Below are 17,390 nucleotides of genomic sequence, written 5' to 3' on the forward strand. Positions count from 1 at the left end.
GCCGTTCTCACTTCTCTGGTCGGGTCCCTAAACCAGAAGCATGGGCACTGCCTGGGCTTGTTAGCAGGCCTCATCCATACCTACTGACTCAGAATGTATTTAAACAGCATCCCAAGTGATATGACATTAAATGTGAGAAGCACTGCTCTCGGGAACATCAAGAATCCTTCAGTCCTTTACCTTCAGAAAAGTTGACTATATGTTCAAGAATTCCAATCTTTGAAAATATCTTTCCTTTTCCTCTTTCCAGGATGAAATTATTTTTCTACCCAGTGCCCGGGGAGGGGAGACGGGAGGTGCTGGAACATGAGGTCTTGCCTGGGTGTGACAGGTCTTCTTAGGAAGGTTTGTATCAACTTCTTCTGGGTTAACGGGCAACCAACAGCCTTGTTTGCCTATAAGTATAGTGACCCTGGAATGAACCTCACTTAATCGTGAGGTGTTATTATTTTCGATGTATTAGTATATTCGATTTGCTTAGGATTTTTGCATCTGGATTTGTCAGAGGTATTGGTCAGTAGTTTTCTTTTTGTGTGTGTTATCTTTGCCAGGTTTTGGTGTCAGGATATTAGGCCTCATAGAATGTGTTAGGAAGTATTGCCTCTTCTTCATTTTTAAAAAAGAGTTTGAGAAGGATGGGTTTTAACTCTTCTTTAAATGTTTTGTAGAATTCACTGGTGAAGCCATCTGGTCCTGGATTTCTGTTTTTTGGGAGTTTTGTTTTAATTTGATAGGAATGTTCAACTTTATTATTTTTTTTTTGTTGTTGTTAAATATATCTTTATTATTGATTTCAGAGAGAGGAAGGGCGAGGAAGAGATGAAAAAACATCAATGATGAGAACCATTGGTTGGCTACCTCCTGCACGCCCCCAACTGGGGATTCAGCCCACAATCCGGGCATATGCCCTTGATTGAAATCGATCCTGGAACTCTTTAGTCTGCAGGTTAATGCTCTATCCACTGAGCCAAACAAGCTAGGGCATTTTAAGAGTTTTTTATGGTTGTTTCAATTTCTTCACTGCTGATTGATCTATTAGATTTTCCAATTTTTCATGATTTAGTCTAGGGCCATATCCATTTCATCTAGGTTATTGAATTTGGTGGCATATAGTCTTTCACAACATTCTAGTATGGTCCTTTGTATATCTGTGACATCTGTGGTGACTTCTTTCTCATTTCTGATTTTATTTATATGGCTTTTCCCACTTTCTTCCTTTGTGAGTCTAGCCAGGGGTTAGTCAACAAGGATGATCAACATACACAAACCAATCAATGTAATACACCACATTGACAAAAGGAAGGATAAAAATCATATGATCTTATCAATAGATGCAGAAAAAACATTTGATAAGATACAACATCCATTTATGATTAAAACACTAAATAAAATAGGAATAGAAGGTAAGTACCTCAACATAAAGACCATCTATATATATAAAAGGCCAATATGCTAAGTGTCCCTCTGACCATCCAACCAGTCACTATGATGCACACTGACCACCAGGGGGCAGATGCTCAAGGCAGGAGCTGCTGAGCTGCAGTGACTTGCAGCGGTGGTTCTCAGGTGGCGTACCCTGAAACCAGAGAGGAGGGAGCCTGATTATTCCCAGGACCACACAATTCCACCTTCGGCTGTGGGTGATGTTGCTGGGGCACTGTCGGCCCTGAATCTGGTTACTGCACACTTGCATTTGCGTTCCACACCCTGTACTACAGCAACTTTGCAGAGTGCCCTCTCACACCCTGGGACTCCTCCGGGGATGTCAGAGCCAGTTTCGGCCCAATCCCCGCAGGCTAGGCCGAGGGACCCCACCTGCCAGAGGAACCCCACTCACTCCACTGACACCCAGGAGGAACTGCCAGAGGTTGGCTCCAGGGCGCATCCTGCCCGAGTCCCCCAGTCCCACCCCGCCAGCCACCTTCTCATTAGTTTCCTTTCAATGTGCGGGGGAGACACCAGGACAGACCATTGCCCTCCAGGTTTCTCACAGATGGTGCAGAATGTCTGAAAATTTGAAAGGAAACAGAAAAGAACATTTCCACCTAAGAACATTTTTTTTCTGAAAGCAATAAAGGCGAGGAAGTTATTGATTCCTCTAAATAATATTAAACAAGCACAGTACCAAGGGACTGGGAAATTAATTTTCCTTAGAGGCAAAGTAGCAACTGTTTAATCTTTTAAACAACTTCATGGAAGGCCAAAGAAATAGAGAATTCTTGCCTCACTTTAGCTGAAATTTAGTTCCAACTTGGGACTCAAAAGTTCGGTGTTCTGATTAGGATGGTTGGTCAATTCGCCAGATCAATCAGATGTTGAATGGTGGCCCAGAATCTTGCCTCTGGATGTGATTGTGATCCTGAAGCAGGCCCAGGCCTTCCTTCATCATCCCGTGGGCTAGATTATCTCAGTGATGAGCCAGAGAAAAACATGGGGCTTTTAAATGTGCAGGAGGCATTTGTTTTACTCTCCTAGTATACTGATTATTGATTTCTTAAGTGGTCCTACGAGTGTGGAATAAGACAGTATGTCAGATCTAGCGTCGACAATTCAGGCAGCTCCTGCCTTTAGAGATAAATTCTGGCATGTGAAAGTGAGTTATTGTAGCAAAAGTCCTGGGCCATTGGGACTGTTAGGAGGAGAATAAAGTGTGTGAGAAGTAAAAATCATGCTGCAATGTATAGAAGTGGAAGCTTCTAGCACTAGCACTGCTAGCTGCTGGCACAATGATGGGTGCTCTACAGTGCTCACCTCTGATTCATTCTGGAGCCCTACAGGACAGCTGTCATCAGCCCCAACTGCAAATTAGGAACCCAGTGCTCAGTAAAGGTGGTGGTGCTTTAGGTCTTTTGAGTTTGCAAGACTGCCATGCAGGCCTCCCATGGGATGGGCAGAGCTGTGATTCAAGTCCGGGCTAGATTTTTATTGACAACTGCCCCATTGTCCCAGTCCTAAAGTGCACTGCACAGCCACTCAGAGGTCCAGGTGCTGATTGGTGGCTCAGTGCTCAGGAATGTCCGGCTGCAGGTGGAGTTTTCATCTGTCCATCAATTGGAGAAAGGGAGGATCTATCAATTGATTTAAGATCTTTTTCCTTATTGTAGGCATTTAGAGATATAACTCCATCTTTAAGTACTGCTTTAGCACCACCTACGTTTTGGTATATTGTGCCTTGATTTTTACCACAAAGTATTTTCTGATTTTCCATTTGATTCCTTCTTTGATCCATTGGTTATTTAGGACCATCAATTATTTAGATTATACATATTTATATATTTTCATTCTTTGAATGATTGCTCATACAATTTTTAACATCCATAGTAAACATTTATATTTAACAATGTCTCATACATATAATTTTTTATCACTCCCCTCCAAAATTCCATGATTTTGCTATCCAATACTTCAGTTCTTGTTTTAACCTCACAGATTAGGCATTAATGATATTCTTGTTATACCAACAATGTTTTTTAAAATTATATTTACTTATATATTACTATAACATTTGTCCATCGCTTATGAAATCACTTACTATCTTTCTAAAGTTTTAGTTTTATCTAAGCAGATAGTACACAGTTATTTCCCTGTTCCCTAGAGTTTCCACTATTCGTGACATCTTGCATTAGTGTGGCATATTTGTAACTGATATATTATTATTAATTAAAGCCAATACTGATACATTATTATTAAAATCTATATTTACATTAGTCTCTGTGTTGTACAGTTTGACAAATGCATAATATCATATATTCACCATCACATTATCATAAAGTTATAGTTTAAATACCCTAACAATCCCATTCTCCAACTTCTCACCTCTCCCCACTCTAGATTCTTGGCAACAACTGATCTTTCTACTATCTCTACAACCATATATAATGGAATCATATAATATGGAGGAATGTGCATTTAAGGGTATTCCATATGTTTTTGTGATTTAATACTTAATTTGTTTTTGTCACTGAAGAATATTCCTATATGGATATACTACAGTTTGCCCACTTGCCTATTGAAGGACATCTTGGTTGCTTCCAGTCTGGGCAATAATGGAGGAAGCTGCTATCCCATTCATGTGCAGAGCTTTCTCTGGACATACGTTTTCAAATCATGTGGGAAAATACATAGGAATGCATTTACTGGACCATATGACAAGACTATGTCTACCTTTGTAAAAAACTGCTAACCTGTCTTCCAAAGTGGCTGTGCCATTTTCATTCTTACCAGCAATTAATGAGAGGGCTTTATATTCACATCCTCACCAGCATTTGACATTATCAATGCGAATTCTAGCCATTTGAATACATGTGTAGCAGTGTCTCATTGTTGTTTATTTTCAAATTTATTTTTAATTAAAAAATTCAATTATATTATATTTTATTTTTATTTTTAAAAATATACATTTTATTGATTTTTTTTTTTTTTTTTTTTTTTTTTTTTTTTTTTTTTTTTTTTTTTTTTTTTTTACAGAGAGGAAGAGAGAGGAATAGAGAGTTAGAAACATAGATGAGAGAGAATCATCAACCAGCTGTATCTTGCACACCCTGCACTGGGGATGTGCCCACAACTAAGGTACATGCCCCTGACTGGAATCGAACCTGGGACCTTTCAGTCGGCAGGCTGACGCTCTATCCACTGAGCCAAACCGGTTTCGGCCTCAATTATATTTTATATACAATATATATGTTTCAGGTGTTCAACATAGTGATTAGACATTTATATAACTTACGAAGTGATCACCCAATAAATTTAGTACCCATCTGACACCATAAATTTCACTGTTGTTTTAATTTCCAATTTCTTAATGATATATATAACATTAGGCATCTTTCCTTTTTTAATTTATGTTTTATTTTAATTTATTACTTTAAATCCTCACTCGAGGATACATTTTTATTTATTTTTATTTTTTGGAGAGAAAGGAAAAGAGGGAAGGTGTGTGGGGAGAGAGAGAGAGAGAGAGAGAGAGAGAGAGAGAGAGAGAGAGAGAGAGAGACTTTGATCAGTTGTTTCCCTTTGGCACCCTAAATGGGAATCAGAACCCACAACCTTGGTATATGCTCTGATCAGGAATCAAACCTGCAACCTTTTTGGTGTACAGTTAGGTTTACAACAAAATTTAACAAAAGGTACAGAGATTTCCCATATATCCCCAGTCCCCATATATGCACGGCCTCCCCCTCTAGCAACATCCTGCACCAGATAGGGACATTTGTTATAACTGCAAAACTGACATGGACACACTATAACCACCCGAAACCCGGGGTTTACGTTAGAGATCACTTAGTATTACAGCTACTCCAATCTATAATAATAAAAGTGGTGCCTGGCAAAGCCATGCCTCGGAAACATACCTTGCTAGAGGCAGGTGTGTTGTTAGCCTGACCTTCAGCTCAGGTGCCAGGGGGTGGGTTTCAGTGTCTAAATCCAGCCAAGCACCAGGAACAAAGATGATAATCCAGGCCCACCCAGAAGCAACGATTACAAAGAAGCCACAAGAATGCACACAATCTCCCTCGACTTGGGCTTTAGTAAAACTTGCTGGTCTTTTGCTGTGGATAAAATAAACTTGCTGTATTGGAGCTGTGTCACTCTCTCCATCAGAGGACAGCTGTCCCACCAGGCCCCTGCTTTTTCCTTCCATCTTTGTGTCTGTCTCTTTCTTTCATTTTCTCAATCCCCAGCTGCCCCTCCTCAGAAACTGAACCACTCTGTAGCCACGCTGGACACGGAAAAGAGACATATTTTTAAATGGTGTTTTTGGTGTTGTATCTAAAAACGCATCACCAAGCCAGAGTCACCTAGGTTTTGGTTTGTTATCTTCAAGAAATTTTATAGTTTTGTATTTTACATTAGTTAATGTTTTAGTTAATTCTGTGAAAGGTCAGTATTTAGATTTTTTTTTTTTTTTTTTTTTTTTTGCATGTGGATGTCGTTTGAACATTTGTTGAAAAGACTATATTTCTCCATTGAATTACCTTTGCTCCTTTGTCAAATATCAGTTGACTATTTATGTGGTCCTATCTCAGGGCTGTCTCCTCTGTCACATTAACTATTCATCTATTCTCTTGCTAATGACACATAATCTTGATTACTGTACATTATAGTGAGACCTGAAGTCAGGTCTTGCCAGTCTGCTGGTATTGCTATTGTTCAGTATGATTTTGGCTATTCTGGGTCTTTTGACTTTGCATATAAAGTTAAGAACTAGTTTGTCTACATCCAAAAATAACTTCCTGGGATTTTGATTAGGTTTGTACTGAATGTATGGATGAACTTGTGCCATTTTAACAATATGGAATCTTCATTTATGTGATCATGGAACCTCTCTCATTCATTTAGATTGTATTTGATTTGTTTTCATTAGAGTTGTGCAGCTTTCCTCAGACAGATATTGCACATATTTTGGAGACTTATATCTTAAGTATTTTATTTTAGGGATGCTAATGTAAATGGCACTGTTTTCAATTTCACATTCCTATTGTTTGTTGCTGGTATAATGAAATGCAACAGATTCTTTTTTTTAAAAAAATCTTTATTTTTGAAAGTATTACAGATGTCCTGCTTCTCCTCTTCCCCCAACCCTCATTTCCTCCCTCAGGCCTTCACCACACTATTGTCTGTGTCCACAGGTAATGCATATAGGCATATAAGATCTTTGTTTAATCTCTTCCCAACCCTGCATAGTTTCTGTCGAGAAATCAGCTGACAGTCATATGGGCATTCCCTTGTAAGAAACTGTTTTTCTCATGCTGCTTATAAGGTTCTCTCTGTATCTTTAAGATTTGGAATTTTAATTATGATGTGTCTTGGTGTGGACCTCTTTGGATTCCTCTTGTTTGGGACTCTCCGTACTTCCTGGACTTGTAAATCTATTACTTCCACCAGATAGGGGAAGTTTTTGTCATTACTTCTTCAAATAGGTTTTCAGTATCTTGCTCTCTCTTTTCTCCTTTTGGCACCCCATAATGTGAATGTTGGTAAGCTTGAAGTTGTCCTTGAAGCTCCTTAATCCTCATATTTTTAGATTCTTTTATCTTTTTGCTCTTTTGATTGGGTATTTTTTGCTTTCTCATATTCCAAATTATTTATTTATTTATTTATTTATTTATTTTTATTATTATTTTTTAAAAATGTATTTTATTGATTTTTCACAAAGAGGAAGAGAGAGGGATAGAGAGTCAGAAACATCGATGAGAGAGAATCATTGATTAGCTGCCTCTTGCACACCCCCACAGGGGGTGGGCCCACAACCAAGGTACATGCCCTTGACCAGAATCGAACCCGGGACCTCTCAGTCCACAGGCCGATGCTCTATCCACTGAGCCAAACCGGTCTCGGCCATATTCCAAATTATTGATTTGATCCTCAGAATACTCTACTGTTGAATCCCCGTATATTATTAATTTCTGACTGATCCTTTCCCTGACTTTCTGCTTCTCACTAAGAGCCTTGAAAGTCTCACTAAGTCCCTTCAAGGTCTCATGAAGATTCTTGAGTAACTTTGTAATCGTGGTTTTGAACTCTGTATCCAGTAGCTTGCTTTCTCCCACTTGTGACATATTTCTTTGTCTCTGTATTTTGGCTGCTTCCCTGTTTGTTTCTCTGTATTGAGTGGAGCTGCTATGTTCCCCTGAGTTGGTAGAGTGGCTTTCATGTAGTAAGTATCCTATAGGGCCCGGAGACTTAGCCTCCCCGTCACCTGAGCTGGCACTCTAGATGTACCCCTTTGTGGGCTGTGTGCAGTCTTGTAGTTGAGACTTGATTGCTGTCGGTGTCATTGTGAGGATTTGACCTCCAGTCCATTGGCTATGAGGACCAGCTGCGACTACAGGAGAGCTGCTGTGCAGGAGACACTCCCATGGGGCAGGAATTGCTTCCATGGGGCTTTGGTGCTCACTGAGTCTGCCCCTTGAGTGTGTCGCTTGTCGATGTGTAGAGTTGTAAACTGGTATGGTCAGATCCTGTCCACTGGAGACTTCTTTTCCCAGTTCTGGGAGTCTGAACTGAGGGTCTGGTGTGTGGCTGGGACCCCTTGCTCCTCATGGGGAGGCCTCCACAGAGACGCTATCCCACCTGCCTAAAAAAAGGTAAATGTGGGTGTTGGAACAGCTGGTTCTGTGCCTCTGCCCCTCCTACGTCTCAGTGTGCTTTCTTCTTTACTTCTCTAATTGTAGGAATTCCATTCAGCCAGCTTTTAGGTGGTTCTGAGTGATGGTGGGTCTGTATTTTAGTTGTAATTTTCCCGTGGTTGTGGGAGGTGGCGAGTACAGGTGTTTACCTATGCTACTATTGTGGCTCTCCTCAATTCTTTTTATATTAACCTTATATCCTGAATCTTATAAGTTTGTTAGTTACAGGAGGGCTTCTTGTCATTTCTTTAGGATTTTCTACATAATCATGTCACTGGGGACAAAATCAGTTTCATTTCTTTTTTCCCAACTTAAATACCTTCCACTGTATGTTGCATTAATTAGAGCTTCCATTATGTGGCACAGGAGTGGTGAGAGGGGACATCCTTGCACTGTTCCTGATCGTAGCAATAAAGTATCTAGTTTCTGAACATTAAGTATGATGTTAGCAGTTATTAAATAAAAGTTTTCTGTCTTGCTAAGCTGCCCCTTTCCTGGTCCTCTGGCTAGGGAGAGCAGGATTTTCTGGGATCTTTATTTGCACTCAAAATATCTGGGTTGCCATTTTCTCCAGTAATCAGTATAGGATAAGTGAGGAAATAAGGAAAATCAGGAAACTTGACATTGGATTGTTCCTTGGCTCCCCAAACCCCTAGCCAGTCTGCCTCTTCCTCTCCCACCCACCTTTCATAGTCTTACGTTTGTTTTACATATCATGTTCAGGATTTTTAGCTGTATTTAGCAGGAAGAATAAGAAAAAGAAATTTAATGTTTAGAGTGTGTGTGTGTGATGAAACTGTGGTAAGACTTAATTTTTTTGTAATATCTTTTAGAGACATTCATTTACAGATAAAATATAAAGTTTGAGATAAATTTCAAATAATTTAGTAGGGATAGAATGCAAGTGAGATTTGCTACGAATTGATAATTGTTGAAGATGGGTGAGTTGTATATGAAGGTTTCTTCTGTTTTAGCTGGAATTATATTGTCTTAGTCTGAACACTGCACATTTAATTGATTAAAAATGAAAACTATTAGCTTAACAAATGAATTTTACTTGATATCAAAGTATTTCAAAATATGGAGACTTTGAGAACAAAACAATAAAAAGGGTCCTTGGTGGTGAGCAGGTGGAGACCATCATGTCAGAATGTCATAATTTCTATTAAGGTTTGTGAGAATAACCTAAAAACTTAGGCATAAAAACTCAATATTTAGGAAGAAATATATTCTCTATAGAATTGGTAATAGGCTAAAATATACCCTAATCTGCTGATGAATATGTAGGAAGCATAATATTTCAGAATATACATTTATTCCACAGATACCATATTTATTTCATTAATTCGAAATTGAACTTTTTCTTCATATTGTGGCATCGGAAATCCAAATACTTATAAAATTGATGGAATATCATATTCTAATTTGCAGTAATTTTTAAAAATAGTACATAAAATTAAGGTTTTATAATCTATGGGAGGACTTCTTAACTGGATATAATGGCTTAGCTCCCACATAAATCATCCTATACTTTTCACAGTGTTTTAAAGAACTGTTTACTTAGTTTTGGGGCTGGGTAAGAGGGAAAAAATCTGGAGCTAGAATAAAGAAATAAAATATAATTATGAATGTTTACCAAAGCACAGGATAGATTAGAGAGGAAAGAGGAAACTTTAGTATCAACAGAAATACAGTCTGACACTTCAGATCTAGGGAGATGAATAAAAATCTTAGTTACTATGGCAAAGAACTTGGTTAATAGTAAGTGGCTACCTTTAGGTTCCAAATCCATTAACCTCTCAATCTATGCAAATAAAAAGTTACAGACATTGGCCAAACACCATTTTTCCCTGCCAATGTTCACACCAGGAGTTTGGACCATCTACCAAAACTCCTTATTATTAGGATTTGACCTCCAATAGCTTTTCCTGACGTTGACGATAAACTAGAACTTCTACAGTATGGTTTACAATGATTTTAGAAACAGAAACGAATGCTTTGTGATTAAATTCTACTCTCCATTAACACAGAATTAGTATTGGTTTTAACTTGAAACCGTCAAAAGACATTATTAATTTGTTGCCAGTTTTAGAGGGACAAAACTGTAAATAAGATTTGAAACAGAGGCCTTGATAAAGCTTAAACGGAATCATTTTCCACAACTCCAATTTTATTTAGACTTTATGTGGTTGCACAGAGACACACTTAAAGAAGATATATTTATATTACATATAAATATAGATAATATGGGAGTTTCTGACAAATGATTGTTAATGAAAATTTATTAACTATATAACCTTGAATACCAGAGCAACTTCAATATGAACAAATCAGCACTTAAGTTCCCAGTTCGTAAACTTTGGTTGTATGACGATGCCTTAAGCACCAAGGAACAAACAATAATCTTAATTTAAAAAGAAAAAAAAGCCCAAGAAACAAAAAATCCTTCAACTCTCTTGAATCTAGTTTTTTTAAACATCATTTGGGGAAATTCTCTCTTGTTCTACCTTTTTCCCCATCTTGGTCAGTTTCTAAAACCATTATCAATAAAAATTGATGAGGGAAAAAAGGACAGAAAAACTATAACAGATAAAGGTGATGTCTCAAGTATTTCTGGAAATTATTCTGTCTTAAATACAAAACTGTTTTAACTTAGGAAATTTGAATTATATAACACGAATGAAAAAAGCTCAGCTCTTAGTTTTCAAAATTCAAAACCTCAGACAATGTAATCATAACAAGAGCTGGGCTGAGCGGCCCCTGGAGAGAGCTTTAGCAGACCCAGCTGTAGACATTCGTGCACTTCAACTTCTTCCCTGGAGCTGCTGGGTCTGTGGCTGCAGGAGCCATCTGTATAATACACCGGCATCAAGAGACCTGATGGGAAGAATGTAACCTTCCGTGGGACTTCACAAGAAATCTGATGGGCAAGAGGAAGAACAATCCAAGAGTGGAGATTGAAATAGGAAAAAGTGAAAAAAATATATCTAAGTTTACATAAGTCCAGATGGAGGGGACTTGTATGTACAAATGGAAAACTGCCCATGTGTAGAAGGGATGGCATCCTTGCATACGCGTGTGGATGGCATCCTTGCATACGCTCACATTACTTAAGTCGGTTCATACATTACACCTGACATTCACACAGGATGTTTCTGCGGGGAGGCGGACGGAGGGGCTGGTCCCTCCGCTCCTCAGGCCCCCGTCCTCTGTCCGGGCTGGCTGGTGCTCTCTGCGCAGGGCTCGGCGGCCTGGTATATGAATGGGTAAAGCTTCATGTCCGGTCCAGGGCTGGAACAGTTCCTACATTCCTCATTGTAATAGCGGAGCAACAGCTTATATACTTCTCCTGGGGAGTCAAGGGCAAGACCGATTTGCACATTAAGGCTTATAGATGGATGAAACTACTAAACAACACTCAGTTTTATCTTAATCCAAATAACATGTTTAAACTTGAAAATAGAGTATGAATTTCATGTGCCTGCAAGGCTTTCCTGACATAAAGATAAGATTTTAAAAAATACCTTAAAGAAACTATTTATTAGCTCATGATTCCAACAGGCTATATACAGGGTGGGGCAAAAGTAAGTTTACAGTTGTGGGTACCTGAAACAGAGTTCATTCTCGTATTATTATTTATTAATTACAGTATTATTTTCCACCCGAACAACTGTCGACTACTTTGCCTCCGTGTCGCCCATCACCCACGCTCCCTCTGGGAGTCTGCGGCAGCTCTGACTCTGCACGGGATCCCCAGGCAGCAAGGCCTGTCCTGTCCAGCGGGTGAGCAAGCTGGCGTGTCTGCTAAGCAGAGCTCAGAATGCTTAGCCTAACTTTAATAAGACGATATACCTTTTCAAAACTGTGAATGACACTTGGCCAGAAAACCATGATTCTACCAATGACGCCTCTCTAAAACTTTGCCTCCCCTCCTCAAAAATTATATTCCATTTTTTTCTCAGTCACTGTGGTCCATCAGGTTTGGCACGTGCTCCTCCTGCTAACTCCGCTGGATAGCAGTACCATGGCTATCTCCTACTCACCGACAGTCAGTTTCCTTTCGGTAAGAAAAGTGTGCATGCTGTAAATGTCTCTCATCAACTCCGTGTCCCCGAAGGTGAAATAAACCACATCCCGCTCAGCTGCAGCAGCTGCCAGGATCTGTATTAAGGCTGTGGCAAGAGAGAAAACACAGCTATATTATGACACTTCCCATGAAGACACCGCTAGTTCTTTCAACCAGCTAAATTATAGCTGGTGTGCCAGAGAGGTATCCTGCATTAAAAGATTTATAAACCCGATATACACATTAGAGATGGCAAATACAGGGTGGGCATAAATCATCTACTTGTGTGACTGCTCAGACCTGCTGCCGAGACTATCAGTAAGCCGCAGCACTCCCATCAAGCACCTCTGTGGGAAGACAAAGGAAGGTGCACTGGAGGCTGCAGAGCTAAGGCACTGAGGTGGCATTTCTTCTTGTGTTTCCTTACCTGATGATTTGTCTCATTACACAGCCACTGGTCTTTGTACCACAGGGGTCTCTGTGAGTCCCCTTGACCAGTGTACCCAGGAGGCTGCCTCATTAACATCAGTGTACCTCACTAACCCGCAGCAAGCATCTCACCCCTCCTGCCTGCCTGCCTCTACCCAAACACCGCAGCGTGGAGAGAGTGCTACTGAGAACACTGGACAGAAACTCTGCATGCAGGGATGGGAGAATCAGTCAGAACCACTGTCTTCAGGAATCAAAGTTACGAATCACTGAGGTTCAAGGATGTTTCAAAAAATTAAGTTTCTTGTAATCTTCATTTCAACAGACAAAATTTAAATAATAACAACAAAACTGAACACAGGTATAATAAATGCCCTTTTCCAGTTATATATCTTTTTCCTTTTTTTTAAAAAAAGGAGGTGGAAATAAAGCTAAAACAGTTTTAGTATGATTTTGAATTTTGAGAGCATATTAATGTTATACACTTCAAAAAATAAAATTAAAAGAGTAAGAATGGGACCCTAGCTGGTTTTGCTCAGTGGTTAGAGCATCAGCCTGTGGACTGAAGAGTCCTGGTTCGATTTCAGTTAAAGGCACATGCCCAGGTTGTGGGCTCAATCCCCAGTGGGGAGCGTGTGGGAGGCAGCCAATCAACGATTCTCTCTCCTCATTGATGTTTCTAACTCTCTCCCCCTCTTCCTTCCTCTCTGAAATCAATAAAAATAATTTTAAAAAATCACACCCAGTAAGGATGAGAATGATGCCCCAGCCCAGGTGTCGGCAACCTGCGGCTCTTTTTGTTAAGTGAAAAAAACCCTTTTTCTGCACGATCCGGTATATAGCATTAAGGTAAGAAACAATATATGCAGTGTTATATTTGTTTTAAATGTCGCAATGGTTTTGCGGCTCCCAGGTTTTTTTTTTCCTTCGAAAACAGGTCCAAGTGGCTCTTTATGTCTTAAAGGTTGCCGACCCCTGCCCTAGCCAGTCTGTCTCAGTCGTTAGAGCACCCTCCTGTGGAGTGAAGGGTCTTGGGTTCTATTCCGGTCAAGGGCATGTCATACCTCGGTTGCAGGCTCACCCATGGGTGCCAGACCCTGGGCTCACGGGTGGCAAGCAGAGCTACAGCAGCAGCGGTGGCGTGAGACTCTCCCGGGAATACTCCCCCTTCACACCCCCCCCCCCCCCTTTGGGACCAGGATCAGGACTGACTGGGGTGTGTGTGGGAGGCGACAAATCAATGTGCCCCTCTCACATCAATGTTTCTCTCTCTGTGTCTCTCCCTTCCATTCTCTCTAGAAAAACCAATGGAAAAAATATCCTTGGTGAGGATTAACAAACAAAAAGAATGGGAATGAGGAGAAACCTATAATAGGAAGCAAATGAAAACAAGTGAGCCGATTTTATTTCAAAAGAATAACATAACTACACTGAAGGGAAAGGAAAAAGGAAAGGATGAAAGAACTAATGTAACTTATGAACACAATATCTGACTAATATACCCTCAGTATTGGGCATGAAGGAAAGAATTACAAACTAACTCTCCACTCTTTTTACTAGGTTTGCTTACCATAGTAGTACAGGCAAAGCAATTCTGAAAGTATTTTAGATATATTTCAGGATTGAGCAACTGAGGAAATGTTGATACTGTTGGGAGCTGGGGTTCCCTCTAATGGGAAAAAACAAACAGCTCTGGGAGGCGATACATTGCAATGGAAGACACCTGTATGTGCTCATGACATCCCCAGTGTGTGTGTGTGTGTGTGTGTGTGTGTGTGTGTGTGTGTGTGTATGTGTGTGTATGAGAGAGAGAGAGAGAGAGAGAGAGAGGGAGAGAAATCTCTTCCTTTGCTAAAAAAGTCTACAAGAAGACATCCCAGTAGCAATGAGCATACCTATTTCCCAGTTCTTGGGATCTAACACCATTCCCCCTAAAAGGAGCAGGACTCCTCAGGGAAATGCCTGATTCCACACCAGGGACAGGACAGATACAAGACGAGTTCAAAATATTTTGCTATACCAGAAAGGATATGCTTAAAAAATGGTGGGAAGAAAAAGTGATGGAAATGTGTCACATGGATACAGGGATCAATTTGAAGAAGCTCCTACTAGCCAAATCTGGAAGCTAAATACCACTCTGATAAGGCTATATAATAAAGAGGTAATATGCAAATTGACCCTCATGCCCTCACAAGATGGCTGCCTGTAACCAGGCCAGCAGGGAGGTTAGTGAGGGACGACCAAACGACTGAACAGCAGGCTGCATGGGGCGACCAGGCCAGCAGGGGGGGGCAGTTGGGGGCGACCAGGCTGGCAGGGGGGGGCAGTAAAGGGTGACCAGGCTGGTGGGGGGGATCCATTAGGAGTGACCAAGCTGGCAGGGAGGGGGCAGTTGGGGGCGATCTGGCCAGCAGTGGGGGGCAGTTAGGATGACTAGGCCAGCAGGGGGTCAGTTAGGGGCAATCAGGCTGGCACAAAGAGGCAATGAGGGGCGATCAGGAAGGGGAGGGGGGGCAGTTAGGAGCAACCAGGCAGGTAGGCAGGTGAGCGATTAGGAGCCAGCAGTCCCAGATTGCAAGAGGGTTGTCCAACTGCCAGTTTATCCCAATCAGGCCTAAACTGGCAGTTGGACATACCCCAAGGGATCCCGGATTGGAGAGGGTGCAAGTTGGGCTGAGCACCCCCCATGCACAAATTTCGTGGACCAGGCCTCTAGTCCATAACAAATAACCAGAGAAGAGGAAGAAGAGCTCTTGCTCCCAGGAGAAAGCCAAAGACAAGTAATCAGTAGGTTGGAGAGATCGCTAGAATGAGATAATCCTCTTTTTACAACCATCATGGCAAAGATTTGATCCAGCAAAAATCATTACAGGATGCTAAGTCTATTATAAATTTTGTCTTAAAGTGTCTTATTAGCTATAAGAAAGGAAATAATCCAAAACTTACACAGTGGAGAAATTAGACAACATCTCTACTGGATGATCAAAATTAACACCACCAGTGGGTCAGATGGCCATCATGTGCCTTAGACACTATCACCTGCACAATGCTTCGAGCATGCAGACACTCAAGCTAATCAGGAGCAAAGAAACCCAAGGAACACGGCATTCTTCTTCTTTTTCTTTTTTTAATTGATTTTAGAGAGGAAAGGAGAGGAATACAGAGATAGAAACATCGATGAGAGAGAAACATATATCAGCCTACTGGGGATTGAGCCCGCAACCCCAGATATGTGCCCTTGGCCGGAATTAAACCTGGGACCCTTCAGTCTGCAAGCCAATGCTCTATCCACTGAGCCAAACCAGCTAGGGCTTTTTAAAAATAATTATATTTTATTTTTTTACAGAGAGGAAGAGAGAGGGATAGAGAGTTAGAAACATCGATGAGAGAGAAACATCGATCAGCTGCTTCCTGTACACCCCCTACTGGGGATGTGCCCGCAACCAAGGTATATGCCCTTGACCGGAATTGAACCTGGGACCCTTTGGTCCGCAGGCCGACACTCTATCCACTGAGCCAAACCGGTTTCGGCAACATTGCATTCTTAACGCATGTCGATGGCAGAGAAAACAGAGAGCTGTGGAAACACTCCAGATTCAAAAAGAGACTACAAGATATGACAACTAAATGCAATATCAGTCTCTAGACCCTTTACATGATTTTATTAGGCCACTTGATAAAACTGCAACATAGATGATACAGTAGATAAAAATATTCAATCAATGCATAATTATAAAATTAATAACTATAATGTGTTTTATATAAAAATGTTTTATCCTTTTTTGAAAATATTTTTTTATTGATTTCAGAGAGGAAGGAGAGGGAGAGATAGATAGAAACATCAATGATGAGAGAGAATCACTGCTTGGCTGCCTCCTGTACGCCCCGCACTGGGGACTGAACCTGTAATCAGGGCATGTGCCCTTGACCTTGAACCCAAGACCCTTCAGTCTGCAGGCTGACAATCTAGCCACTGAGCCAAACCGGCTAGGACAGAAAATAATTTATTATTAGGAAGCACAAACTGAATATTTAGGAAAAGGGGCACAATGTTTATAACAAGCTCAAATGATTCAGAAAAAAATTATGTGTATTCATATATACACATGTATGTATACACACACAAAGCTAAGTGTGTGTATAATTTTACTTTTTTCAAATTTCATGAGTTCAAAATTATTTTCAAGTAAAAAAGTTTTTAAAATTAAATAGGAAGGAAAAATATTTTCAAATTAAACTAGTAAATTTGATATGTTGAGTTTCCCCAGATTTGAGAAAGAATATAAAACACTATACTATGGGCGAGATTCTAAAATACCAAAGTATTTTCTAAATTCCAAACTACTATTTGTTGAATATCCACAACATGACTAGGCCTCATTAATCTCAGAGTACTAAAAGCAATTAATCTCAAAATAGAAATATTTTAATTAAAACTGCTCAACCAACTTGTGCATACATTAAAGCTTCCACACTCAATTTCAAAAGGGTCCTATTAACCTATACTACACATAAAAATGGAAACTAATGAATCGTCATCTTCCTCTACCGAGAGGTACCATTTCTTACCTCTTAGTCTGAATGAGAATTTAGCTTCAAGTATTTCCCATTTAAAACAGAAAAAGCCTGGCCGGTGTGCTTCAGTGATTGAGCATCAGTCTACAGACCAGGAGGTCTTGGTTCTATTCCCGGTCAGGCCATATACCCAGGTTACAGGTTCGATCCCCAGTGTGGGGTGTGCAGGAAGCAGCCGATCAATGGTTCTC

The 17,390-nt window shown here is 40.4% G+C and overlaps 1 protein-coding gene across 5 annotated transcripts in view; it reads right to left on the reverse strand.

Moving 5' to 3' along the window:
- Positions 1–9,435: 9,435 nt before the first annotated feature.
- Positions 9,436–17,390, reverse strand: part of PARG (poly(ADP-ribose) glycohydrolase) — a gene marked incomplete at its 5' end in the record, with an annotated part of 147,263 nt that continues 139,308 nt past the window's right edge. For all 5 annotated transcript variants that reach the window (XM_084904726.1, XM_084904725.1, XM_084904727.1 and 2 more), the window contains 2 exons: positions 9,436–11,478; positions 12,173–12,301. In XM_084904726.1, the coding sequence (XP_084760852.1) occupies positions 11,324–11,478; positions 12,173–12,301 (284 nt within the window). In that variant the 3' untranslated portion in view covers positions 9,436–11,323. The remainder of the gene's footprint in view (positions 11,479–12,172; positions 12,302–17,390) is intronic.

This window comes from Pipistrellus hanaki (genome assembly GCF_964339955.1).
Source record: "Pipistrellus hanaki genome assembly, chromosome: 14".
NCBI lineage: Eukaryota > Metazoa > Chordata > Mammalia > Chiroptera > Vespertilionidae > Pipistrellus > Pipistrellus hanaki.